General features: G+C 30.8%; 9 protein-coding genes across 9 annotated transcripts; 4 read left to right on the forward strand and 5 right to left on the reverse strand.

Moving 5' to 3' along the window:
• Window positions 1-157: 157 nt before the first annotated feature.
• On the forward strand, window positions 158-1,963 carry UTP9 (Utp9p; the record flags this gene model as incomplete). The annotated part of the gene is made up of 1 exon (XM_064859276.1): window positions 158-1,963. One exon carries the CDS (start codon window positions 158-160, stop codon window positions 1,961-1,963), a length of 1,806 nt encoding a protein of 601 aa, XP_064714085.1.
• Window positions 1,964-2,388: 425 nt separating this feature from the next.
• XPT1 (xanthine phosphoribosyltransferase) lies at window positions 2,389-3,021 on the forward strand (the record flags this gene model as incomplete). Its single annotated transcript, XM_064859277.1, has 1 exon — window positions 2,389-3,021. One exon carries the CDS (start codon window positions 2,389-2,391, stop codon window positions 3,019-3,021), a length of 633 nt encoding a protein of 210 aa, XP_064714086.1.
• A 97-nt stretch (window positions 3,022-3,118) lies between these two features.
• SGM1 (Sgm1p) lies at window positions 3,119-5,560 on the reverse strand (the record flags this gene model as incomplete). The annotated part of the gene is made up of 1 exon (XM_064859278.1): window positions 3,119-5,560. The coding sequence occupies one exon, from the start codon at window positions 5,558-5,560 to the stop codon at window positions 3,119-3,121; it is 2,442 nt and encodes an 813-aa protein (XP_064714087.1).
• A 572-nt stretch (window positions 5,561-6,132) lies between these two features.
• MCM22 (Mcm22p) lies at window positions 6,133-6,894 on the reverse strand (the record flags this gene model as incomplete). Its single annotated transcript, XM_064859279.1, has 1 exon — window positions 6,133-6,894. The coding sequence occupies one exon, from the start codon at window positions 6,892-6,894 to the stop codon at window positions 6,133-6,135; it is 762 nt and encodes a 253-aa protein (XP_064714088.1).
• Window positions 6,895-7,408: 514 nt separating this feature from the next.
• On the forward strand, window positions 7,409-7,678 carry TIM8 (protein transporter TIM8; the record flags this gene model as incomplete). The annotated part of the gene is made up of 1 exon (XM_064859280.1): window positions 7,409-7,678. The coding sequence occupies one exon, from the start codon at window positions 7,409-7,411 to the stop codon at window positions 7,676-7,678; it is 270 nt and encodes an 89-aa protein (XP_064714089.1).
• A 109-nt stretch (window positions 7,679-7,787) lies between these two features.
• On the reverse strand, window positions 7,788-9,017 carry TTI2 (Tti2p; the record flags this gene model as incomplete). The annotated part of the gene is made up of 1 exon (XM_064859281.1): window positions 7,788-9,017. The coding sequence occupies one exon, from the start codon at window positions 9,015-9,017 to the stop codon at window positions 7,788-7,790; it is 1,230 nt and encodes a 409-aa protein (XP_064714090.1).
• A 661-nt stretch (window positions 9,018-9,678) lies between these two features.
• On the reverse strand, window positions 9,679-14,051 carry MET5 (sulfite reductase (NADPH) subunit beta; the record flags this gene model as incomplete). The annotated part of the gene is made up of 2 exons (XM_064859282.1): window positions 9,679-13,296; window positions 13,488-14,051. 2 exons carry the CDS (start codon window positions 14,049-14,051, stop codon window positions 9,679-9,681), a joined length of 4,182 nt encoding a protein of 1,393 aa, XP_064714091.1.
• Window positions 14,052-16,041: 1,990 nt separating this feature from the next.
• Window positions 16,042-17,175, forward strand: IML1 (GTPase-activating protein IML1; the record flags this gene model as incomplete). The annotated part of the gene is made up of 1 exon (XM_064859283.1): window positions 16,042-17,175. One exon carries the CDS (start codon window positions 16,042-16,044, stop codon window positions 17,173-17,175), a length of 1,134 nt encoding a protein of 377 aa, XP_064714092.1.
• A 3,912-nt stretch (window positions 17,176-21,087) lies between these two features.
• Window positions 21,088-26,049, reverse strand: HIR3 (Hir3p; the record flags this gene model as incomplete). The annotated part of the gene is made up of 1 exon (XM_064859284.1): window positions 21,088-26,049. The coding sequence occupies one exon, from the start codon at window positions 26,047-26,049 to the stop codon at window positions 21,088-21,090; it is 4,962 nt and encodes a 1,653-aa protein (XP_064714093.1).
• Between the last annotated feature and the right edge of the window lie 137 nt (window positions 26,050-26,186).

Here is a 26,186-nt window from a genome sequence, read left to right on the forward strand (position 1 = left end):
CATTTTATCTCTGGTCTCATATCTTAGCTTACAGGATTTGATCTTTTAGAAAAAGTGAGAAGAAAAGATTAGACAAAATAAAGATCCAAAAAACTTCAAATAGATAGGTTGAAAGATAATTAGCCACACAAGAATAGATTGGATTTAAAAAGTCGACATGGAAGGTGAGCCAAAACAAGATATTATTGCAAGTTTTTCGCAGGATGCGAGTAAGTTTGCATTTCAAGCCAATCTCTCACAAAAAAATGGGATTGATGTATATCCATTAGATCCTACAACTGGCTATAAGATCAATAGTTCTTTTGTTAGTTGTGTAGACTATGAGAGTACTGAATTTCATGCCTCTGATTTATTATTTTTAAATTGGTGTAAAAGTATTGATACTCCAAATATTGGTAGTAGACAATCAAAGAGAAAACTAGTAGAGGATAACGCTCCTGAAAGTAAGGATAATGATAAAAGAGAGCTCAAAACAGAAAATTTTTTTGTTAATGCATTTCCTAAGGGACAATTAGTAATCTATTCTTCCAATGGGAAGGATATTGTAAACATCATTCGTAATAAACAGGAAATTATAGGGCTAGATACTGTAGATAACAATATCTGGATTCTTGACTCAAACAAAATAGTCAAAATTTTTGACTATAAATCAAATAAACCATTGAAGACCTTTACTTTAATCGATGGGAAAAATGAAGATATTACTAATTTCCAAGTCTTTAAAATCAATGAAAATGAGATTTTGATCATAATATTCACTGAAAATAATGTTTATGTCATCGATCCAAGTAAAAGGAGGCCATCAACAAAAGCCAAATTCGAAATATTCGGTGGAATCTGTGGTGGTATCTCCTTTGATGGGCAATATATTGTGATTGCAAACATTGATAATTTATATGTTTATGATATTCAAAATCAGGAATTGATTAAATCATGGTCTTTACAAGTAGAAAATATAAAAATTTTTAACAATAATTACATATTTGCATTAACCACGAAGGGTCAACTTTTAAATGTCTACCAAATTGGTCAAGATGATGCCGTAAGCTCCATTAAAGTTGCTAATTCTGAAATACTTGACTTCACAAGAGTTAGGGATGATATGAACAATAGTAATATTCTAATAGCATGGTTAAATGTTAATGAACCAAATTTTGAATTGTTTACCTTAGATACCATTATTTCAAATAAAGAACTCATAATAAACAAAGAAAGTGTTGAGTTAGATACTATTAATAATCATAGCAAAATAAACGAAGAAAGGAAAAAGGACATGGAAGATTCAAAAAGTGAAAAAGTTGATAAATCAAAGGAAGAAGAAGAACCAAAAGAGGATGCTAATGTAAATGAAACGAAGGATAATAAAAAGAATGAAAACAAGCAAAAGAAGAAGATTACAAAGAAAGAACAAAACTCAGTTGTATCCCAATTAATTTCTCTAATAGAATCTCGTGGATCTGAATCAGAAATTATAAATAATCTAACTTCAGCAAATACATGGAATGATGCTAGAGTTTCTTGGTTTATTAGTAATTATATCACTTCCGAATCTATAGCCACATTTCTCTTCAAGTGTATTACCAATGCATTACAAAGAAGAATATATGAAGAGACTACACTTTTAAATACATGGTTAAAATGGTTGTTAACTTTAGTTAATATCCCAAACAGTTTTAAACATGATAAGGTAAACAAAAAAACATTAAAACATTTTAAGTCCTCATTAAAGACCTCCAGTGAATCTTTACCAATATTGTTGGGTATTCAGGGGAAATTAGAAATGTTAATCAGACAAGCTAAATTAAGAGAAGAACTGTATAATTTATCACTAGAAGAAGCAAATACGACCAATGTCCCAGATAATACAGTAATTGAAGAAGGTGAAGGGCAGAATAATGATGAAAGCGAGAATATTAATTATGTAAATGGTGAGACTGATATTTTTGTTGATGCACAAGAATAAAAGAAGACTATTTAAATATAAAACACAACAATCTACAGTAACAATATTTACATACAGATAGAAATATATATTTGTATATGGATATTTATAAATCTATAGAAATGTAGAATAATAATGGTTAAAATGGATATATTAATTCTAATACATAGAATATCCAAATTGTAGCGTATTCAACAGAAAATGTTTCTGATTGATTAGCCAAAGTTTAGCACGAATAATACTACACCAAATTTTTGGAGCACACATTTTTAATATACCGCAAAATATGAAAAACTTTAAAGTGAACAAAAGAAAAAAAATTATTTCAAGAAACAAACCACAAGGCAAACAATAGAGATGAGCTTATTGTGGATATTCTACTATTGTCAGAGTAGTCAAAAAATTAAGATATTTATACTAGATTAATACAGAATTATAAATTCACAATGTCTGAAATTAAAAAATACTATATCTCTTATAATAACGTTCATAAATTATGCCAAAAGGTAGCTAAAGAGATTTTAACGAGAAACGAAAGACCAGATATTATTATTGGCATCTCTGGAGGTGGGTTAATCCCAGCTAGAGTTATCAGATCCTTTCTAAAACAAAAAGGGGAGAAAAATATTCCAATCCAAGCTATTGGATTATCATTGTATGAAAGTATGGGAAATATGAATGAAGGTATGGAAAGAATTGGTAAAGAAGTTGTTAGAACCCAATGGCTAGACTTTGGTGCGCTTAAAGAACACTTTGATTCATTAATAGGTAAGAAAGTTCTTATTGTTGACGAAGTAGACGATACAAGAACAACCTTACATTATGCTGTCAATGAATTACAAAAAGAAGTTGAACAACAGCAACAACTATTGAATAGATTGAATGAACCAACAACATTTTCTGTCTTTGTTATTCATAATAAGGACAAACAAAAAAATGCTGAGTTACCTAATGAAATGTTGGAAAGTGGACGTTACTATGCAGCAGAAACAGTTCCAGATGAATGGTTAGTATACCCATGGGATGCTGATGACATTGATGACCATACCAGATTAGCCAAGTTACAAGGCCACGACTAATCAAAGACAATAACAAGAAAAAAAAACTCCATCACATGATAAAGTAAATATTTATATTTAAATATATATATATAAATATATGAGTAGGAATGCCCTTTTATTTAGTCATTTCTTGCATCTGTACCATTTGTTGTACCTGCTGCTTCATCATTTCCTTCAAATCTTGTACATCATTTTCTAATTCCTCTGCATATTCGGTTTTTTCTCCTAATACTTGTAAAGCTGTCTCAAGTTGATTTTCTAACTCAGTAACTTTAACTTTCAAAGAATCTCTTTCTTGCTGGAAAGTCTTTACTTTTTCATTCTCTTCAATCAATTTCAACAATTCATCATTGGCACTATTTTTTTCATCCTTTAATTGATCATACGCTGCTTGTAAAGAAGTTAATTCACCCTCCATACGTCGAACCTCACTACCAAGTCTACTAACCAACTGTGCATTAATTTGATTATTATTACTACTTATTATAGTATTGTCATTAACATAGACATCTCTATTATTACGATTATTGTTAATTATATTATCACCATTATTAATATTATCTGTTGAAGGTGAAAAAATACCGCTTATACCAGATACTGATGGGATATTAGCTAACAATTGTGATGTACTTGCTTTACGCTCATAATTCAAGGTTGATATAGAGCTTGCCCTTTTATTTAATAAAAATGAGTCTAAATTGGAAGATGCTTCTGGAAAATGGTCAAAATTTTTATCACTAACACTTCTTTGATTAAATGGCATGTTTATATCATCAAAAATTTCTTCAGGGTGTCCATCGACAGTTAGATCTCTTTGAATTGGTACTTCATTCACATCGTTTACTTTTGGTAAGATTAATGACCAATCATTTCCAAATTTTAACGAGATGGTGCCATTACTTTCAGTTTCAAAATCACTATTATTTTCTTCAACGGTATTGTTTTTATTAAGTGGGGAAACTGATCTATCCTGGTCTTGAAACTTTGGAAGATTCGTATTACTAGTAAGGTTATTAGCCAATTGTTCTTTTTGAATCTCAAATTTTTTTTGTAATAAAGCATAATCTTCGTTAGTCTCTTGTAGCGAGTTCAAAAGTTTATTCTTTTCGGACAATAGGCTACTGATTTTCAAATTATCATTATCTATTATTTTATTCTTTTTAGTTATATCATCCTTGAGTGTTTGTATAAGAATATCATTATTTTCATGTGCTAACTTTAATTTATTAATCTCCATATTAGAGGAATCAACTTTTTCTTGTAGATCAGATAATTTAGAATTTAAAGTAAATTCAATACTGTTCCAATTGGCTTTACTAGAATTGAATTGTTCTTGGAGTGTGAAATATTGAGTCTCCCATGAAGCAAAAGTACCTTTAATAGAATTTGTATTATTTTGATCATTAACAGTCGCATTATTATTACCATCATCATTACTACTACCATATTTATCAGATTTTTGATCATTATTGTTAAAACCTTTATTAGTATTACTAATGGAAAAATTTATATCTTTATTTGGATGAATGAACTTTTCCAATTCGATTCTCAGTTGTTCTAATTTACTCTCTAAAGTCGTGACCTGATCTCTAGTAGCCTCCTTAATAGAATTCTTTTCTCTTACATAAGCTTCTCTTTCTTTTATCAAAGTGTCATTTAAAGTATTAACCTTTAGTTCTGTTTCATTTAAATGTGATTTTAAACGTTCAATAGTATCATTTCTTTCCTTTAAATCATTTTTCAACTCAGACACAGTTTCATTATTCTCCAAAAATTTCTTGAGTTTAATGCTATTCTCTTTCAAATCATTCTGAAGTTGTTTTAATGATAGATTCTTACTTTTTAAATTATTTTGCAAAGACTGATTGTTATTTTGTAAACTAGTGATCTTTTGTTTATTGGATTCCACAATTTTATTGAAATTTCGATTATCTTTATCTAATCGATCAACATCTTCCCTAAGGTCTTCAATAAGTTGATCCTTTTCTTTTACTAGTTTCAATAAACTTGAATCGTTATTGTAAGTTTTTTTAGAATCAATGGTATTGTTATTTTTTTTCAACGTTTCAATATGAGGTTTTAGTATTGTAAGTACATCCATCACATTCAAAGAAGTATAGTTGTCTGGCAACCAATCTTTAAATAGTGTGAAATCATCAGTTTGTACTGTTTTGTTTTTTTCAACTTGTGTTTCTTTAAAATCATTCGAGCCCAGCAAATTATCCTCAATAGACCTGTTTTTTATCTCCTTATCATTTTCTTCATTATCTTTGTTGTTAATATTGTCATCATCATTAATTGTTTCTTCATGATCTATATCATTAAGATTTGTCTTAACTTTAGCAGAATCCAATCTTTGCCTTGCATCCTGACTAGATCCACTGATATCAGCTTGTTGAGTCTTGTTATCATCGATTTCTTTAGTTGACCCAATAGTTTGGGTCTGTAATTTGTTTATACTAGCATGTGCTGCATTTCTAGAAGACTTTGATTTTTTTTTACCCTTCTTGGCAGCTAAAGATAGTCTTTCTTCTAAAGAAAGTTTCTTAGTAGACATTTCTATCTCTACTGATCTCTATTTTTAAAATAATTTGGATACAGTTGGAGCGATTGTTATGAATCGACACGTTTACTACGATGTCCAAAAAAAGAATAAAAAAAGAAAAAAATAAAAAAAAATAGAAAGAGTTCAATGATCAGCCAATCCCAACATATCAGCAACTACTTCTCTCTATCTCTTTTATTTTCTCTCCTTCTTGATTTATCAATCTTTCGATTCATTCTTCATATTTTGAAACATTTTCTTCATTATTTTTTTTTCTTTTTCCCTTCCAGCAGAAATTTTCCATTTGACGTTTTCCCTTTGCTGTTGGGAAAGAAGAGAAATGGGATCATCTACACTGAAATGACACAGAAGTAGAAGTAGAGAGGGATTATACACACACAGGAACAGAGGAACAGAAGAAGAACTAAGGTTATTGGTTGGTATAGTGGTATCGAAAAAATTAAATATACACTAAAAGAACTTTCTGTGGCTTTAGTTATTATTGAGTGTCATTAAATCAATAATATAGAAAAGAAAAAAAGAGTAATATGGGAAAATGCCTCAAGGTAGCGTATACTACCTGCTTAAATATCTTCAGCAAAATTTATTAGCGTTACTTCACGGTCCTCACTATATCCATAATTTTTGGATTCTGCTACATTAATCAAGTCACCACTCAAAAGAATTCTATATAATTCTTTTGTATATTCGTTGACTTGGAAAGAATTCACTGTCAATGGTGTTTGATCATTTAAATTTATCAACCTTTGGAATAAAGACATTACTGTATCTGTATCTTCATCTGACAGTTGTGTTTTTGAATGAAAAAGATTCTTTTGCACAATATGCTTTAAATCTTCCCAATATTTATTGTTTTGCTCTTTTAATACCTCATTTGTAATTGTTTGCGGTGATACTATAAAGGCGCTTGAAATGTCACTGTTTTCTTTAAAAGCGTTAATTAATTTCAATAAATTACTATTGATTGCTTTTTGATTTGTACTGGACTCTTCTAATATACTCTTGTAATCATTCAAATAATCTAAATAGGATTCACTTGTCTCCTTTCTTGTGAGATTAGAACAATTGGCAAGGCTTAACCCAATCGGGTCTGATCTCTCAGGAAATATTAACGACCTTTTCAATAAAGATTTCCAAACTTTATCGTTAATGGGTTTAATCTCTTTAAATCTGGGGTCTTTTAACTTTTGATCTTTTAAAAGTTTGATTGTATCTAATGCTTGCCTTAGGAAATCCTCTTTTGTCGCAATTTGTCTTTCTAAAGTTTTTAAATACGCATCTAGCAACCAATTATTTGTTTCATCACCTGATTGAACACTATTCATTATTATTATTATTATTGTAATTATTATTGTCCAGATACAATATCCTATCTCCTATATATTATAATATCTCTTTTTCTCTCAGCCCTAGTCGCACATACACACACATACACACACATATATATATATAAGCACAGAGACAGACTTATTTACTCTTCTTTATCTAATACTCACCGAGTTGACTACAATATTTTTTTCTGAAGAAGATATCTTCCCATCTGCACATGTCTCTTTACTTCTGTTCCTTTCTTACTCTCCATTTTTTCATTCTCGATCTATATTTTATGTATATTTTTCAATTAGAGGATGATGCAGAGAGTTTGCAGGCTATCCATTTGTGGACTTCCACAAAGAAATAAAATAATTTCCTCATCATGAACCAACCATTAAATACAAATAATACCACGTTCTCTAGCAGTCGTGTTATATAGTAATTTGCCCTAGACCAAAAAAAAAGAAGACGAAAGAAAAGATACAGACTAAACAAATATAAAACACATACAATTGATATTTAAGAATGTCTTCTATCGATGCTAGTGAGATTGCTAAACTTGATAATGAATCCAAGAAGGAATTATTAAACTTTATGGAAGGGGAGAATTCAAAACAAAAGATTCAAATGTCTGTACATAAATTTACTAAAATTTGTTTCCCTAAGTGTGTAACCAATGTGGAAGCCATGCAGTTATCTTCTGATGAACAAGAATGTATGGCTAATTGTGTCAACAGATTCTTGGATGCCAATATTAGGATTGTCAATGGATTGCAAAATAGTGTTAGACAATAGTTTAAACCTTCAAACCCTTAGATATTCGTTTTCCTCTATTTTCTATCGACTATTATATATGTACTTGTATTATATATATAAAATAATTTTTTTTGTTAGCATGTTTAATTTAAATATCCTTATATGTAAATAGCTTAATAATAATATCTTTATGATAGTCTTCTTTAATTAAATAATCTTTTATTTGTGAAACATTCACCGATTTAACCTCCATTTGTCTTATTAAGTCATGTAAACATTTCAATCTATCTTTGCCTAATTTACCTTCAGTTTCACATTTGATCGTTATCATAATAATAAGACCCATTATATCATATCTATGCGCCTCTATCCTTTCCTTAGGTATTAATTCCACTATCAAAATTTTAATAAATTCTATTATTTTATCTACAATAGAATCAAACAATGTAAAGAAAGGATCTTTAACCATAGTTTCACCAATTACATATATTATCCTCTGAAATATAATCAAACTTGCTGCGTCTAGTAATCTTAATATAGTGATTAATTGATTTATAGCAAACAATAATAATTTTTCATACTTAAAACCTTCACATCTTGGTATACTATGTTGCAAAATAACTTCATTAGCTAATTGTACTAACATACTATTATATTGATATTTGTCAAACTTAGTAGGTGAATAAGAATTGGTCTGTAATTGGTACAATTTAATTAATGTTGGGAAAACTGTTGACCAAATCCTTAAGGTATCCTCAGGTTTAAAGCTAGGTGGTGTGAAAAATAACATATTTTTTAAGATTGGTTCAAATAAAGGGAATATACCAGTATCTTGCACCTGTATCCATCTACCCAACCCTTTATTATTACTATTATTACAAGTACTACTACTACTACTACCACTACTAGTATTATTATTCTTATTAAAACATATTAACAATTGGTAAAATAACTGTATAGATGGTAGTTTAATTTCTTCTAAATGATCTGTATCATCCATAAAATTCAATATTCCAGGTATTATCCAAGAAAGATTCCCAGATATATCCTTATGTTGTAGTTTCGATAATATAAAATAAAATAATCCAATATACCTTGTTTCGTTGTTTTGATACCATTCATTTCTCAAATTATCTTCTTCCATAAATAAACCCAATTTTGGATTTAACCCTACATTTCTATTACCCTGTTTTATAGTTTTATCATTCTTGATTCGAAGCAAGTGTGGTTTTAAATGAAGTATCATTGTATTAATAATAATGTCCGTCTCTTCCACTTCTTTTGTGTCCAAATACGTCCAGATTTTGTTTAAATTCAACTCTAGTCTCCTTTTCTGTTCATCTAGTATTGTAGTATCACACAGAAAAAAGTTAAACATTCTAACAATTGAATTAACAATCTAGTGCCATCTACGGGCTCATTTTCTTCTCTCTCTGATCCATCTTTTATTAATCTATCTAAATTTTCAACTGCTTCAACCTTGTCCAGTATAGTATCCAGTTGTTTTCGACAGATCTCATACTCTGTCCTTATATTATTATTACATTTAACCATCCATTTCTCAATGTAATTTAATGATGCCATTGCACTATTATCAAATGTCCAACCACATTACTTCTGATAAAAAAAGTAATTGTAAAGAAGTGAAAACACTCTAAAGTCACTATTTCTTTTTAAGTTATTATCTTTAGCGACCTGTTCTTTCTATTCTGTTTTTAATGAAATACAATTTATTAGAGTCAGTTTGAAAACCCATACATCTCTAAAGTGGTTCAAGGTTCTACACATAATACACATATCATTATTACAGTTATAGACATATGTGTTCTTTTTACATGACACTATCGATCCCAGTCAGTATACTAATTGGTTATAGTTGCGATATTAATAATAAAAGTAATAAGCTGCTTTTTTATAAATACATAATTGGGTATAGACGGTAGACAAATAAATAGGATTTAATAAATACATACATACATACATAAATAAATAAGGCTATAAAAAATTGAATGACATTAAATTAGTTAAACACTCTGTTCTTAATAGGCTTCTTCGGAAATATCATCATGGAAATATTTACCTTCTAAAGTTGGTTTGATAATACCTGCTCTAATACAGAAATCACCAAAATGTTCACCTTCATTCCTTTCAAGAGCCCATCTCTTAAATAATGGTCTCACAATATCAACAATATCCTCATCCTTAACAGAAGCCCTGTATAGTTTATTTAATCTTTCACCGTAGTAACCGCCGCCAAGCATGATATTGTATGTGTTTGGTGCTTTACCAATAAAAGCCAATTCTGCTAACCATGGTCTAGAACAACCATTTGGACAACCAGTCATTCTTGTAACAATAGAGTCATGACGTAACCCATATTCTTCTAAGATATCTTCTAATTGAGTGATTAATACTGGTAAATAACGTTCTGATTCCGTCATAGCTAAACCACAAGTTGGTAAACCAACACAAGATGTAGATGTTTGTCTAATACCAGATAGGTCAGTATTATCAATACCATACTTATGCATAATTTTCTTAACTTTATCTAAATGTTCATCAGTTATGTTACATATCAAAATGTGTTGGTTACCAGTCAGTCTAAAGTCACCAGAACCTGTCTTCTTCAAATATTCAGCAACTGTTCTAAAACCAGTCTTTTGTGGTTTATCTGGTGTATCCACAATCCTACCATTTTCAACAAAGGCAGTGAAATGGTTCATACCAGTCTCATCCTTTACCCAACCAAAATAATCACAATTAGATTTGATTTCGAATGGTTTCTCTGGACCAAACTTCTTACCAAAGATTTCTTCCACCTTTTCTTTAAATACTTCAACACCCATATCATCAATAGTGTACTTCAAACGGGCATGTTTACGATCAGTACGGGAACCGTTATCTCTTTGAACAATAAATACACTTCTAATAGCTGAAATAACATCTTCTGATTTAACAAAACCTAATAAAGAACCACGTCTTGGGTAAGTCTTTTTATTGTTGTGAGTTGTACCCATACCACCACCAGCATACATGTTATAACCAACAACATCATCAGTCTTTGGATCAACAATAGCAATCAAACCGACATCAGAAGACCAAACATCAACATCATTATAGGGAGGAACTGTAATATTGACCTTAAACTTTCTTGGAAGATAAACTGGGCTGTACAACGGTTCAATGTCAACTAATGAATTGTCAGATAATTTAGTCTTCTTACGATTTGGACCAGATTTTCTGCTTTGGAACAAAGTTTCCCAATTTGGATCTTCATCTCTTTCATCTGGACCATGCAACCATAAATCATAGTAGGCTGTAGTATTTGGTAAGAAATATTCTGAAATGTCATAACCCATCTTAGAAACTTGCTTATGAACCTTGGCATTAGCAGGAAGAGCAGTGACCATAACATTTCTGTTCACATCACCACAAGCAGCTAAAGTATCTAGTAACCTAGAATTCATGGCTCTGATAGCATGCTTGATATTCTTCTTTAAAATACCATGCAATTGCAGAGTAGCTCTAGTAGTAATTTTCATAGTGCCATTACCTGTTTCATCAGATAATTGATCCATAATCAACCATTGATCAGGAGACGCAACGCCACCTGGCAATCTGATTCTACACATAAAAGCGTATAAAGGCTCAATACCTTGTAGTTTACGAATTTCTCTAAGATCACGATCATCTTGAATGTAACAACCATGAAATTTAGTCAGTTGAGAATCATATGGATGGATATTCAAGGTACTTTCATCAGCAAGACTCTCTGCAATAGTACCTCTTAAAAAGTTGGAGTTGCTCTTAATATCTTCGTTAGTCCATGGTTTTTCTTCTTCAATACTTTCAGCAGAGACACCCAAAGCCTCCCATAATTTAGGCTCCCATTCATTATAACCGGTTTGGAAACCATCAGCATCTTGATCATCACCTAAACCCAATGGAGTCAAGGCATTGGCAGCTAGTAATTCCAAGCGGGTAAAAAGATCCTTAGCCGGTTTGTTATAGTAACGTGCATCTTCCTTTCTTGGCCAATATTGAGAATCACCCAACCCGAAGACAGCAAAGTTTAGTGTGGATAAATCTAAATCAGTAGCTGCCTTTAATTCTTCCCAAAAAGTCTTACCATCTTGGGGAAATTCACCTTGGCCAGCAGTAGATGTAACAAGTACAACATTTTCTTCACCAGCTAAATCTTCTAAGATGATGTTATCCATAGATAATACAGTAGCCTTCAGACCTACTGAGATTGCACGTTTAGATAACCTAGTAGCAATGGTTGCAGCATTACCACCATCAGAAGCATAATATATATGTAATGGTGGGCCAGATAAACCTTCAAGCAATTCATCGTAAGCAGCTTTGGCTCTATTTTCTTGTTTCCTTGTAATGGAATCGGTGGCAGATAATTGCAGGTTTCTAGCCAATTCTGGACAATTTCTCGTCAATAGAGTCAATTTATTTTCACGATCCAAGAAATCTTCTAATTCTTTTCTAATGATCGAGGAATCTAATGTAAATGCCAACTGACCAGTGGAATCGTCTTCCTTTCTTGGATCGTATCTATATAATGGCCAATACCCAGACTCAACAGCATTTTTAGTCTCCTTTAATACTTCTAATGGTGTATCTCTTTCAGAGTTATATGGTAAATAAGCTAAGACGATAGATGGACCATGGAAACTAGATGCCTCGATAAAAGCAGTTAATAATTGAGTGTATGATGAATAAGCAGCGACAGAGGCAACATAAACGTCATGGAAATTCATAGCATATAACCCAACATTCTTCTTGTGATTGTTTGTTGAGCGATTTTTTATTTCACTGTAGGGTTCTGAATCGATAATTAACATATTTATGTTTTTCTTTGAGGCAAGGACATGATGAACACCAGAGTAACCTAAATCGTAGGACCAAGCATCAGACCCAACTAACCAGTTTGATTTGAATTGGAAATGTTCCAAAGTTGGAGCCAACTCCAGGATCTGCAACACAGCGTTACAATCTTGATTATCTTGTAAAATGGTGAATACTTGATTAGCTAAATCATTTGCTTCATTGAGTTGGGATTCATTTAAACCTAATTCATTAAAGGAAACCCATTTAGATAGAAGCTTAACAAACTCATTAGGGTCTGGGATAGTGGAGAACAAGGTTGGATCTAGTGATTGCTTAACTTTAGAAAGTAAAATGTCACGATCATGATCGTTTTTCAAAAATCCACCGAACCCGTATTCTGGAGTCTTAATATTGATTGTGTCGTTACCGTATTCATTGATGATATTTAGGTTGTTGTCGAACAATTGTTTTAAGACTTTAGTGTAGGCTGTCTCCAAATTAACGACGTTTCTGATGGCTTGGGTGTATTCATTAATATCTTGATTTGTAGATAAATCCTCACCAAGATACAAGGAGTGGTTTGGAGCCGAAGATTGAACGTTATTGACGATAGTTGTTAAAGCGGACTCAATATCAGTCAATGTGCCTACATTAGATAGTACAATTTGGTCAATTTTTCTTTCTGCCAAAAAAGTAAAATTATCAAAGAAGTCCAATAAAAGTGAATTAAACCCAGTACCTTGAGTTGGGTGATTCTTGGAAGAGCCTTCAACAATAGCGATCTTGGTGATGGAAGAAGGCAAACTAGAAAGTAGCTGAGGCAAGGTCCATGGTCTGTAGATTAGGACATCTACTAATTGAACATTCAATTTGTTGGTAAAGGCAGCGAATTTGGAGCCATAGGATGAAAGATTAATTAAAAGAGTGGTGGTAGAAGAAGAGGAAGAAGAGAAGAAGAGGAAGAAGAAATTTGGTCATTGGTTGGATATATTTTGAAATATTCAACAGTATCATCTAATTGGTAATTTGGAATAGGTTGATCATTCTGAAGATCGAATTTTGGTAAAGCCAATTCTTTGTTGTAAATTGTATTTTCTCCTATAGAATCGAAATTAATGAAATGGAAGACGGGCTGGTTATTAGAGAGAGCCAGAGTATAGACCAGTTTTCCATTAGTACATAGTGATTCCAAATCGTTTGATATAAAAGTTGGGAAGTCAAGATCCTTTAAAGCCGGGATGATTGAATAATCGTTCAGATCCAAATCGATATTGATCACGGTGGAGGAGTCTCTTAAGTTGTATAGGTGGGGTAAACTTTTCAATATGGTCAATTGGTCAGTAGTGATGGTGGTGAGTTCATGGTTAGTGTGAGAGGCTTGTATTTCTGAGACTATGTGATCGAAGGGGTCCTGAGAGGTGAATAATGGTATGCTATTCTCTGTGAAGTTATATTTAGATTTTAAGGAAGCTTCCTTTGTGCGAGCCGTGTAGTAAACTTTATTCCTTGGATATAATTTAGAGAGTTCAGCTAAGACATGATATAATGTCACTGCTGAAGCCAAAGTCATGTTTTTATTTTTTTATTTTTTTTTATTTTTTTGTTATTTTTATCTTTGATCTATTAAAATATTGTGGAGTTAATGAATGAATGAATAAATGAATGATTAAATAAATAAATAAATAAATTAATAAATTAATAAATAAATAAACAAACAAACAGATACATGAAAAAAATAAAACAAAAAAACAACAACAACAAAAGGTTAAATAGCTATATAGAAGAGAGATTCAACAAGCTCATTGGAGAAGACTAATGTTCAAGTATATATATATATATATATATATATTGGATAATACTGCTGGATAACACAGTAATGTGCCAGAGGTATAAGTTAAGACTACCACATTATTTATTGGAGATACATATATACAAGAGATCGAGAGTATAGAGATAAATAACTAAAGCTAAAAAAAACAACAAAAAAACAACAAAAATAAAAGTGAAAAAAGAGAGAGAGAGAGGGAGAGAAGACAATGATTGTTGTGTCAAATAGTGTTTCTTTTTGATGTCTCCACCACCACCACCACCTTTCTAGAGTTGAGAAAGACCGGATAAGAAACCAAGGGAATGAAGCAATAGAACAAACAAACAAACTATAGACAGCATACAAGGCATACGAGACTTCTTACAGCAAGAGACAGAGTCATCTTGTACGCCATGAGTTGGTTTGAATCATATTATCTCTCCGGGAAGTATTCATGCATCTTCTCTTCTAGGAAGACTCGATCAATCTTAACTTGGTTGGGGAATGTGTGATGACAGTATGGTTCCCACAATAAATGATGATGATACACAAATACAAATACAAATACATATACAAATATACAAATATACAGAGACACACACACACACACACAGTTTCCTCCGCTCTGCAAACAAACTGATTTTTCTCTTTGATGTGCCGCGAAATCGAAGTCCACCACCAAAGGAAAAAAAATATAAAAAAGTCCATTGAAGAAAAACTGTGGAGCTCTTCCCTTTGTTCAGAACAAAGGGAAAAAAAAAAAGAGAAAAACTGTGGGGTTCTGGAACCTCCCCTTTTTTTTTTGCTTTTTTTTTCTTGTGACGAACCGAAATGTGTAGGTGCTTATGACTAATACTTCTGTGAGATGTTTACGTCATCAGTGCTACAACATCACGTGACAGGCTACTATTTTTCTTCTTTTTTGTTTAGAAGATTAATATATAATCATATTAATACATAGTATAGTACAATATAATATAGTATACAGTCGTTATCCACAAGATTGGCTAAGAAGAAAAAAAAAAAAAGGAAAAAAAGAAAGAATGTTAGCCAACGTTGATCAATCAATCGTTCGTTCGAATACATATACAGTCTGAACGCTGAGTTTCAACTCTTCTAAGCTCATACCATCATCATTATCACTATCATTATCGTTACCCCTCTAGTACTAATAACCATATTCATTTCAATCTTGACACTATATACTTTATATTCGCAACAATGTCTTTATCATTAACTTCATTAAAAATATTCACTTCTTGGAATGGTATTTCGATATCTAATAAAACAGAAGTATCATTCTTAAAAAAAAAACCTTGTATCTATCTATCTATCTATCTATCTATCTATATATACGTGAGTGTGAGTGTGAATGTGATTTAGTGTTTACGTTTGTGTTTGTGTTTGTTGTTTTTTTAACATTGCAACAAATTTTAAAGGTTACCTCCGTTGTGAAAGGCTATTTTTATTTTTTATTTTTTATTTTTTATTTTTCCTTTTTTCTTTTTCTTTTTCTTTTTCATTTTCCATTTTATTTTCCATTTTATTTTCACATAGTTATTATCATTGGCATTTCCCTCTAGTATTGACTTAACCAGCAACAGACAATTCTATCATACTTCACTTACAGTTTCTTATTCCCTTCCCTGTAATAAAACCTCACTATCCTATTTTTAAATAAAAGCTCTTCTTTTTTTTTTTCTTTTTTTCCTTTTTCTTTTTTCTTTTTTTCTTCCTAAAAGAATGAGAAGATATGACTTCAACAACCACTATTTTTACTAGTTTGAATAATAGGCAAAAGAGATCTAAAAAGAATAAATCAAACCGTAAAACTAATAAAAACAAAAATATCCTCTCAAACACTAATAATGCTCAATTATCTAATTTCAAAAGACCAAATAGTCCCCATATTATAAATTCCGCTACAAATGCTAATGTGATCACTTTAAATTCAGGTAGTTTGGTTGTTGGCTCTCTGAATAATTTGAATACAAAAAACGAAACAAATATTCATGCTAATAGTCAGAACCTATTAAAAGATGATAAAAGAAATAAATTCCAAAAATTATTATCCATAAATGCCAGTACCACTGCTACTTCCAATAATAACAATAATAATAGTAATAATGGTAACAGAACCTCCCTCAAAGGAATTGATTCAGACATTCATGACAACATAATAGATGATGATACCGTTGCAAACCCAAAAAAACATAAACCAAAGACATATCAATTGGAAATAATGTATCATGAAGCAAGATTTTGTAATGACCTCATACTTTTAAATTTAGAAAAAATTAAGGGAATCAAAGAAGGTGATTTATGTGAATTAAAAACTTATAACCACAACTATAAGAATAAAAATGAAAATTCTTCAAATAAAAAAAAAATTTATTTCATCGCTAAAGATTTTAGTGAAGAATTAAGACAAAAATTTAAAAATTCCAAAATCTCTATCATGTTAGGTCAATTGCAAACATTATTAGACATTCCATCAAAAACCAAAGTATGGGTCAAAGTTAAGGACAAAAACTTATACGAAGTTGATACTATAGAAATTAACATTAAGGATTGCTCACTGAATAGAGGTGATATGTGGGTTTTATCATCAACCTTGGTTAACACTTGTGTGTTCAATAATCAGAAACTATTATTCTTAAATTCAATAAGAGGCACAGTCAAAGGTATCTACAGGGATGGTACAAAGTTGGGTTCAGGTTACATTGGTGAAAGGACCAGAATTGTATTTAGGTCTGAATCAGCTAGATTAATATTCTTAATTCAAATAACTGAAGAAATGTGGCATTTTGATGAAACTGGTGAACAGTTATTTCAAAAAATGATAAATTCTTTTTCCCTAAGATATTTAAGAAATGGAAAGAAATAGATACACACCATTTAATTACAATAGCTTTTTCAATTTCAATGGATTTATCAACTAGTTCTTATAAGACACTGAAACCAGGTGAAAAATTGAAAAACGCAACTGATAATTATCGTATAGTAGTTGATCAAGTTAGTATTGTTCATTGGGTGCAAATTATGGAAATATTATGTAAAGAATTTGCAAATTTAAGAGAAGATTTATTAAATATTAAAACTGACAAAGGGTATACTTTAATAAAAGGTAGGTTTGCCCCAATAATCAAATCAAATTTTTTAGAAATGATCAATTTTGCTACCACAGTCTTGATTGATCCCTTTAAACAAGTAGATCTCAGACATACAACCACTCATGTAATGATCATATCTCCCGGATCAGGCTTATATGATGTTGATTATGACTTACTAAATTTAACAGGCAGGAAACTACTGTCCTTGGAAATGACAATGGACTTGATATGTTTATCAAGAGCTCCATTGCATGTTGTACCATTATTCAGATATTTAGATTATGAAAAACAATTACACTATTGTATACCGCAATGGCTCAGCATTTTTTTTTGGAATGACTCCACAAAGAATAAACACGAATGGCATCCCCGTTGTCAAATCTATGATCTGCAGATGATGGGGTTAACTGACAATGAACTTGTTAAACGACCTGAGGTTCCATGCCTTCATTGTGACAAACACACAAAATCTATAGCAGATCTAATATATACAATTGATGAAACAGTTTTTAGTCCTGTCGATGAAAATAACGAACCCATGAACAAAAAATTACATAATACTTTCTCCTGCGAACTTGATGCCATACATGAAAATGAAAACAATACTAATGTTATTGGATTAAAAAATACCCCCAGACTTGTCTGGAGTGCACCTATATACTCAAAACCTGTTATACAAGAAACGCAACAGTTTAATGTAACTGGTGATTTATCTCTTACTGGTTCCCCTAGCAACTCTAATAACACTAATTACAATCATGCAACTAATAACAAGCATGAGAATAACATTTTAATTTACAACTGCCAGGATAGATCAACTGTGATATCTTCCAAAAATCAAGATGCAAAAGATTTAAACACTGATTATCATCCAACGATACCCAACAGAACATGTAATATCTCTGGTAATTCTGCAGCATTGAATTCACTTAAAAGTTTAACGAAAAAGGAATCAATTAGGGACATAACAAAAAAGCTTTTTACAAAATTTACTGGACTATCAAAGGAGACAAGTATATCTAATATTTCTGATTCAGTCAACCCTCAAGACAATAGCAAAAAAGATATGGGTAATGAACTATCTATGAAAGGAAAACGTTTCCGTAGTGAAATCAATTATCCCAAATCAGAAGACCAGAACCGTAAAGCTTTAATAATAAAAAAAAATCTTGATATATTTCGCTCTCATGAAGACAATGATGATTCTTCACAACTTCACAATGATATTAGATCTCATAGGGAGTCGATGGTTACTAATCAATCCTCAAAATTTTCTTATATTCAGAAACAAAACCACTTACTTCTTTCGTCTAATAGCCAACTTTACTCAGAATCCTTTGAATATCAATTCACTCATACATGTTTAAATATATCCAATCCCTCAATGCCTGTTACCGTAGATATGGCTGCTAAATTACTCCCATTAAGATGGAAAGATGTTTGGCCTAAATATATTGCTAAGAGATATAGTAAATGGCGTTCTTTCACTACACCAGCAGAATTACCTATAACCATATCTGATTTTCCAACCCCAAAAGATTTTGAAGACAACTTCTTCTTTAGAAATCATTCTGTCACCTTGAATATTGAACAAGAACAATATAATAAAACTGTTCTGGATCTACTCAAAGATATGATTTATGTAAGGCTAGTTGCAGGTTTTCAATTATGTGTAGGCCTCCCTGTAGAGCAAGTAGAAAAATTAAAGGATAAGGATGCCTTTGTGGTTGAAAAGTATATTGACACAAAAAAGTGGAATATTATCAAAATTTACATGATGATCGATTCAGAAATTCATAGGATATGTTGCAATCAATCGGGTGTAATTGATGTTCAAAGGTATCTTAGGAAAAATGACATTGATTGGTTTGAGCAGGTGCCTAGTTATCTTCCAATGGTAAGAACTAGATACGAAGATCATTATAGGAAAGCTGGCATGGACCCAATACATGCAGGTCGTTCATCCTTAAATTGGAATCAGATAGATCAAGTTTTAGCTGGATATGGTGATTATATAGTTGATAAAACTTGGCATGGATTCAGAGCCAAATTTGTTCTTTTGCCAGCAGAAGTACCACCTAATACATTTTCTTTAGTCATTAATGGCAAAAGTGAAACATTAACACCTGAAGAATTAAGATTGGAAGGCTTACGTAGAGTAATTTCTTCTATCACAAGAGCAAGAATTAAAACAGAACAAGAAAAGAGAACTAAAGCAGAAGAAATACAATCAGAGGTAACATTTTACACTGGATCATTATTTGATTTTATAAAAGAACAACATAATGCATTAGAAAGAACAGAAAGTCTGTTTATCAAGGGGAGTAGATTATTGAATAAAGACATTGAAATACCAAAATTAATTCAGGAATTACAATATGGTCCAAATAAAATCAGACTTACAACTAGAAAATGGCATTGGAAAAAGCACAGGAATAGCTTTCTTGGATCAGAAATGGTGAATTGGTTGATACAGAACTTTTCAGATATTCATACAAGAGAAGAAGCAATCGAATATGGGCAAAGCTTGATGGCTAAGAAAATATTTGTGCATGTTCTAAATAAACATAGTTTTCTAGATGGTCATTATTTCTATCGATTTACTCCCGAATATGAAGTGGATGAAAATCGTATTGAAAAAACAAACTCTTCAAACAATTCATTATTGGATTCCACCCAAGCTTTAAAAAAAATGCCGACAAATGGAACACAAGATACCACCGCAAAGACTTCTTTAACGTTATCACGTTCTACATCTTTAACGTCTAAGGACGATCAAACTGATGTTAAATCGTCAAAACCAGTTGTCATGTTAAGTAATTCCATCACTATTGATGTGGATCCATTAAAAAAGTCTACCAAACATGAAACTTGCACTGTGCATTATGATTGTGTGCATAACCCTGATCATTGCTTTCACATTAGACTTGAATGGTTAGCAACTACTCCAAAACTGCTAGATGATCTAATTGGAAATTGGTCTAGAGTATGCGAAAGATTTGGTCTTAGATTAATCGAACTTCCATGGCAGGAACTTTGCACAATTCCATCAACTAATCCCTTCCACTCTTTTGTTGAGATAACATTATCTATCAATCCATGGGAAGATCCTGAATTTCATGACACGCAGCTTTTGAGCCAAAGTAAATTTTACTATCATATCAATTTACTAACAAAAAGTGGATTCATGTTAGATAATAGAGCATCTTCATTGTTAGAAAAAGATGACATCTATTTTGATGTACAGTATTCCTGGGGTAAGCCTGAATTTAAATATGCTCAATATATCCATTACACAGGTACTTATATTGCTGAGATAAGAGAGAATGGCGATTTATTTTTGGCTCCAAATAATATATATATTACTCGAATGTCTCTAGGGAATAAAAATGGGAAACTCCGTAATAAACAAAAGCTTACACTCACACCTCAACAAATTATGGAGGATTTCAGATCACTTTGTACAAACTATGAAAGTCTAAGAATTATATTTCTGGAAATCAAGGAAGAATGGCTTCTTCATAAAAATGATAACGACTAAGGCATTTATTTTTTATAATATGTACTATATAAATGTACATACACACAGATATATATACTAATACGACATAATGCATTTTAGATTTAACTATGAATGTGAACAATGATTCACTAACAAAGTGATTTGATAATTACTTCACTTGATGTTAAACATTTGGGATTTTCTCTATTAGATCCTTAATTCTATCAAACGCCTCCTTTTTACTCACACGCTTTTTACTAGATGAATTTTTAATGGTGTCTGATGTTGGCAACTTTTCTGCTACTATTATGTTTTTCATATTATTTGAAACTATATTATCTTCATTTGATTCTGATTGAGATACTATATTTTTATTCTCAACATCTAATTTAGCGTTTATCCCAGGAATAAAGAAAATCTTAAAATATATTGCAAGACAAGGCCCATCAAATGTGATTCCATTGCTACTTCTTTTTAATTGATACGCTAACTTTAATCCTTCAGTGTATTTATTAGAATATTTTGATGAGTCAAATGTCTTTCCTAACTCTTCACTGGCAGACAAAAACTCATTATAATTTAAATTTGGTAATAATGTTTCAATATATTTATCATTAACATTTAATTTTTGATAAACACAGTCAATATAGCGCTTAATAGAATAATCAATTGCATTATTCACATATGCCATGGCTGATCCAAATCTCCTAATTTTTCTAATAATGATACCAATTGAATTGAAATCCCCTTTTTTAACCAACAGATCCACATAGAAAATAACATATTGATATGTATAAACAAAATGCTTACCTGGCCTTTCCAAATCAGGCTTCCATATATTTATTAAACTTTTATTACTACGAATTGATATAAATTTATCCATCAATTCTAAAGCTTTTTGATAATCCTTGAATTGTTCGAAGTAAATGCGTGCCATTCGGTATTGAAGTCTATGATGCCAATTTTTTTTATCTAACGATATTAAGTGCTCTAAAAATGTACAAATTTGTTGATAAAATAATTCATCTGAGTCCTCCCTATCCTTTAAGAATATTTTATCATTCTCTAGGCAATCCTTAAATATTACATCTTTCCTTAAAATATCCCTTGCAGCGTTTCTAGTTAAAGTCTTGGCTAACACATATTTATAACACATTACTACAAGTGCATAATGAGGCTCAATAATAGCATCTTTTTGTTCGGATGACAACATTGCATACGTACATGCCTTTCCAACCTTTTCAAATATGGTGTCAATAGAATCTTCTCTATTGAATTTAAAAAGAAGTTTAGCAATAAAATAATAATTCATCCAATTTTTTATAGTAGCATTATCTAAAATGTTGTTTTCTAACTCAATAGCCTTTGAAAAGCAAAGTAATATTAATTGTTGAATGTTGAAATCTGACATAGTTAATGTAGACGATATATGCATTTTCTCTACGTGAATATCATCAGAAAGTTTCAGTATTGGACCATCATAATTCCATTCAAAACATGTCTTTTCCATTGGCTTGTAATAAGATATCGTAAGTTCTTTCCCTAGTGACTCCAAAACCATTTTCAATATCGTATTGTCATCTTTATCACGATTTTCCTTTGAGTATAATAAAGACAAAGACATTAACAGACACAAAATTACTTTCCTTTGAGCAACAGCTATAGTGTTTTTCTTTTCCTTAGAGACTATTTTATCTGCAGTCCAGATTAAATCATCTTCAACAAGAAAAGAATAACACTGACCCAAAATATACCAACTCTCATACCTTTGCGTATTATACAAAATATCCGTTGTAATATTCTTGATTATATAATCTAACTCTGATGGCCTTGCTTGCATCATTTTTTTTCTTTGAACATACTGGCCTAGTGCTTGTACAGAAGATACGTAAAAAATTCCTGCATCAATTGCCTCTTGCAATTCATCATTAGGTGATGATAATATAACTTTTAGCTTTCCAGCTAAACATTTCTTGACAGTAGAAATTGTAATCGGTTGATTTAAATAATCTTTTAATCTTTGATGATTTCTTATAATAATATATTTTTCAGAAGTAATCACATCACCTATAGTCTCAATTATTTTATCAAATATTTGCTTGGGAATATTTTTATTACCACCGTAAAGAATAGGATGAGTATGTTGATATTGTAATTTTAACAAATATATTCCTAATATCAAGGATGCTGATTTAGTCATAGGTCTTTCAATTGTAGAATGTGGCTTATCTAGAAAACTATCTGAAGCAGTAGAAAAATGATATTTACACCATAAAACAGGTTTTAATTCACTGTAAGATTCATAATTCACATATTTGCATAGAATTTTTTCTATCAATCCCAAAAACAACTGGTTCAAGGAATCACAAAAAGCTAATTCTCCCAGTAAAGTATGAAAATTAGAAATTATTTTGATTGAAGAAGAACCATCTATCTGTTTTTTTTCTAACTCAAGATAATTGTTTGTAAAATATATGAGAAGTGAAATAATTGCAGTAATATACTCTTTAAGTCTAGCTGATGATTTGGTAACCCTACTGAAAAAAGATGTACAGCCAATACTCTCACAATTGCTTTCAAAGTATAATATAGGGTAATAAAAATAAAAAAGTTTTAATAAATGATCCACCTCAACAGAGGTGGTAAAAAGATTATTAAACTTCCAATGACTTAGATCCATAAATTCTGCAATCCTTTCAGAAAAACTACCTAATATAGAAAATATGGACAACAGTGTTGCCATTCTATCCTCTTTATCACTTCCCTGATACTCTCCAGACGACAAATATCCCAATAAAAACATACTCAGATTTATGTATACCCTTTTTAAAGATACAATATCATTTGCTTTTAAATAATAACTGAAAATAAAATCCCATAATTTTATTTTCAAAGTGAGAGGTGCATTCTGGATGAAATTAATCATATCATCATCTAACTTAATAGATTTTATTGTCGAGTTCGAATTATGTAACAATATTTTTTCTAGGTTATTGATATTTTCAATTTCTTGATCAATGTCTTCCAAATTAATTACCATAAAACGTTTTACTGCATTGATTCTCTTAAGATAAATTTCTATCCTCTTTGTATCTAATGTTTGTATACAAGCATAATTTGGATATTCTATCACAATGTCAGCAGGAAGTTGGGAGCTAAGCTCAATAATATTTGTCAAGACACTTACTGTTACGTCACCAGTAACATCATTCATATATTGTAAATAAGTGTAATAAATCCATTTTAATAAAATTTGTTGCTCTAAAGCACAATCATAAGAGATCAACAATGAATGTAAACGATTGATTTTTTTTTCCAATTTATTTCTCTGTGTCTTTAAATCAGAAACTTTATTCTTATTTGAATTTTTAGACACAATTTCTTCAGTAAATTGTCCAAGCATATTAACAAGGATCTCATAGATCGATAACCCTAGATACCATTTTTTTGATAGATTTTGTGCCACATATTCATAAAGATTAGATTCAATGGATAAAACCATTCCTTGAATAATTTTATACAAATCCTCGGACCATAAATAAGCAGTAATATATCTAGTAATATTGTCTGAATTCAAAAGATATTCTATTAACATAAATCTGATTTCATGAAAATGAGGAGATTTCTTATTAATCTTAGTTATAAAGTCAAATAGTTTATTGTCTGGGATTGGTTCAAACTCAGAAGAACTTTTTCTGGTATCCTCGGACAATTCATTTCTTAATAAAGAATTCAATTTAAATAAATCGAAATTAGCCTTCTCTGTAGATGAGATAGTATTTTTATCGTTTTTCTTGAATATTTCAGTGTGCCAGCTGTTCCATGATTTTAAACATTGGTATAAATCATCATAAAATATAAGTGATACATTCTCCCTATTTTTCTTTAAACTCAGATCGGTATATTTAATAGGAATATGACAACCTATGTTTGTATATTCACTCTCTAATTGAGTATTAAACGTTTTATGAAGTGTATTCGAAATAGAAGACACAGTCTGGGATTCTTGCATTTCTTTTGTTTTAACTCTTTTACTACTTCTTTGTTTAGGTATTGCATCTAGTAATTCTATTCGTCTCTTGTTTATGCTGCTATCTCCAGTAGTATTATTTTTATTATCAACGCTATTATCAGAACTATTACTAACCTGTGTGAGCTTATTTTTTGTCTCTGTATCTTCAATCTCCCTCACATCACTGTCAACAGTCAATGTATTCTCAATTTTAATGGGCTCTTTAATTGTAAAAGTCATGCCTTCTATAGGATATTCAATTTCATTATATGGATCAGAATTTTTCCCCAAAAGTGTTGACATTTTAACATAAGGTAATTGATTTTTTAAAGTTTTGGCAAAACATTCCCATGTTGTTTCGCTTATCTCTAAATTTGTTAAAGCCAAAGTTTTCATTACATTCTCATCTTCAGTTTTTAATTTAAAAATTCGACCTAAAGTTTCTTTAAATTTATAGTTTATTATTTGATGATTCTCTTTAATCGACAAATCTGATTTTATGTTAAGTATATTAGAATTATTTGCTTGACTCTGTATATCTTGAATATCATTCAATAAACCATGGTATTCTAAGATCATGTTGGATAAACAAGGTAACAGACTACTTGTGTATGAACGACGATGGCGTCCAAGTAACAGCAATTGATTTTCATGTTTATTCAATTCATATTCTAATGTCAATCTTTCTAATTTTGTGGATTTAAAACTTGAAAAGACTTCCATTAAAATAGCTATGACAGTACTGTCTGCCTCTGAATGCTGTAAAGATTCAACTAAATACTCCATAACTTTTAATGTGTAATTAACTAATTCTGATGATGGCATAGAATCTTGATAATTCTCGGATAAATAGAAGTAATAATACATTGCTCTATTTCGATAGGAAAGGTACCTCAGTCTATCAAGACTTGGAGATTGGTGTTTATATTTGCCCCACTTATCTGGAACTAAGATATCCAAACCAAACAACTGTTTAAATTTTTCATCAGCCTCATCGAATTTACTCTGATTCATTAGTTTTAATGCTTCCTCATACAATTTGAATCCTGTCTCTACTTGTAATTCTATAGTGTGTTCCTCCTCCTCAACTTCTTCATCTCTGGGAAGTAAATTAATGGCATTAAACATGGACATTTATATCTCTATCTATGTGTGTACCCGTTACTTCTTTACTATCTCGTATATCTTTGAAAACACAATTATCTTGCTTATTTCTCACCTACACAATTTTAATAACTAGGTACCAACTGGTTTTATTAGGAACTGAGATA

This window comes from Arxiozyma heterogenica, assembly GCF_036370985.1.
Source record: "Arxiozyma heterogenica strain weizmannii chromosome Unknown scaffold_21, whole genome shotgun sequence".
In the NCBI taxonomy this organism is placed as follows: Eukaryota; Fungi; Ascomycota; class Saccharomycetes; order Saccharomycetales; family Saccharomycetaceae; genus Arxiozyma; species Arxiozyma heterogenica.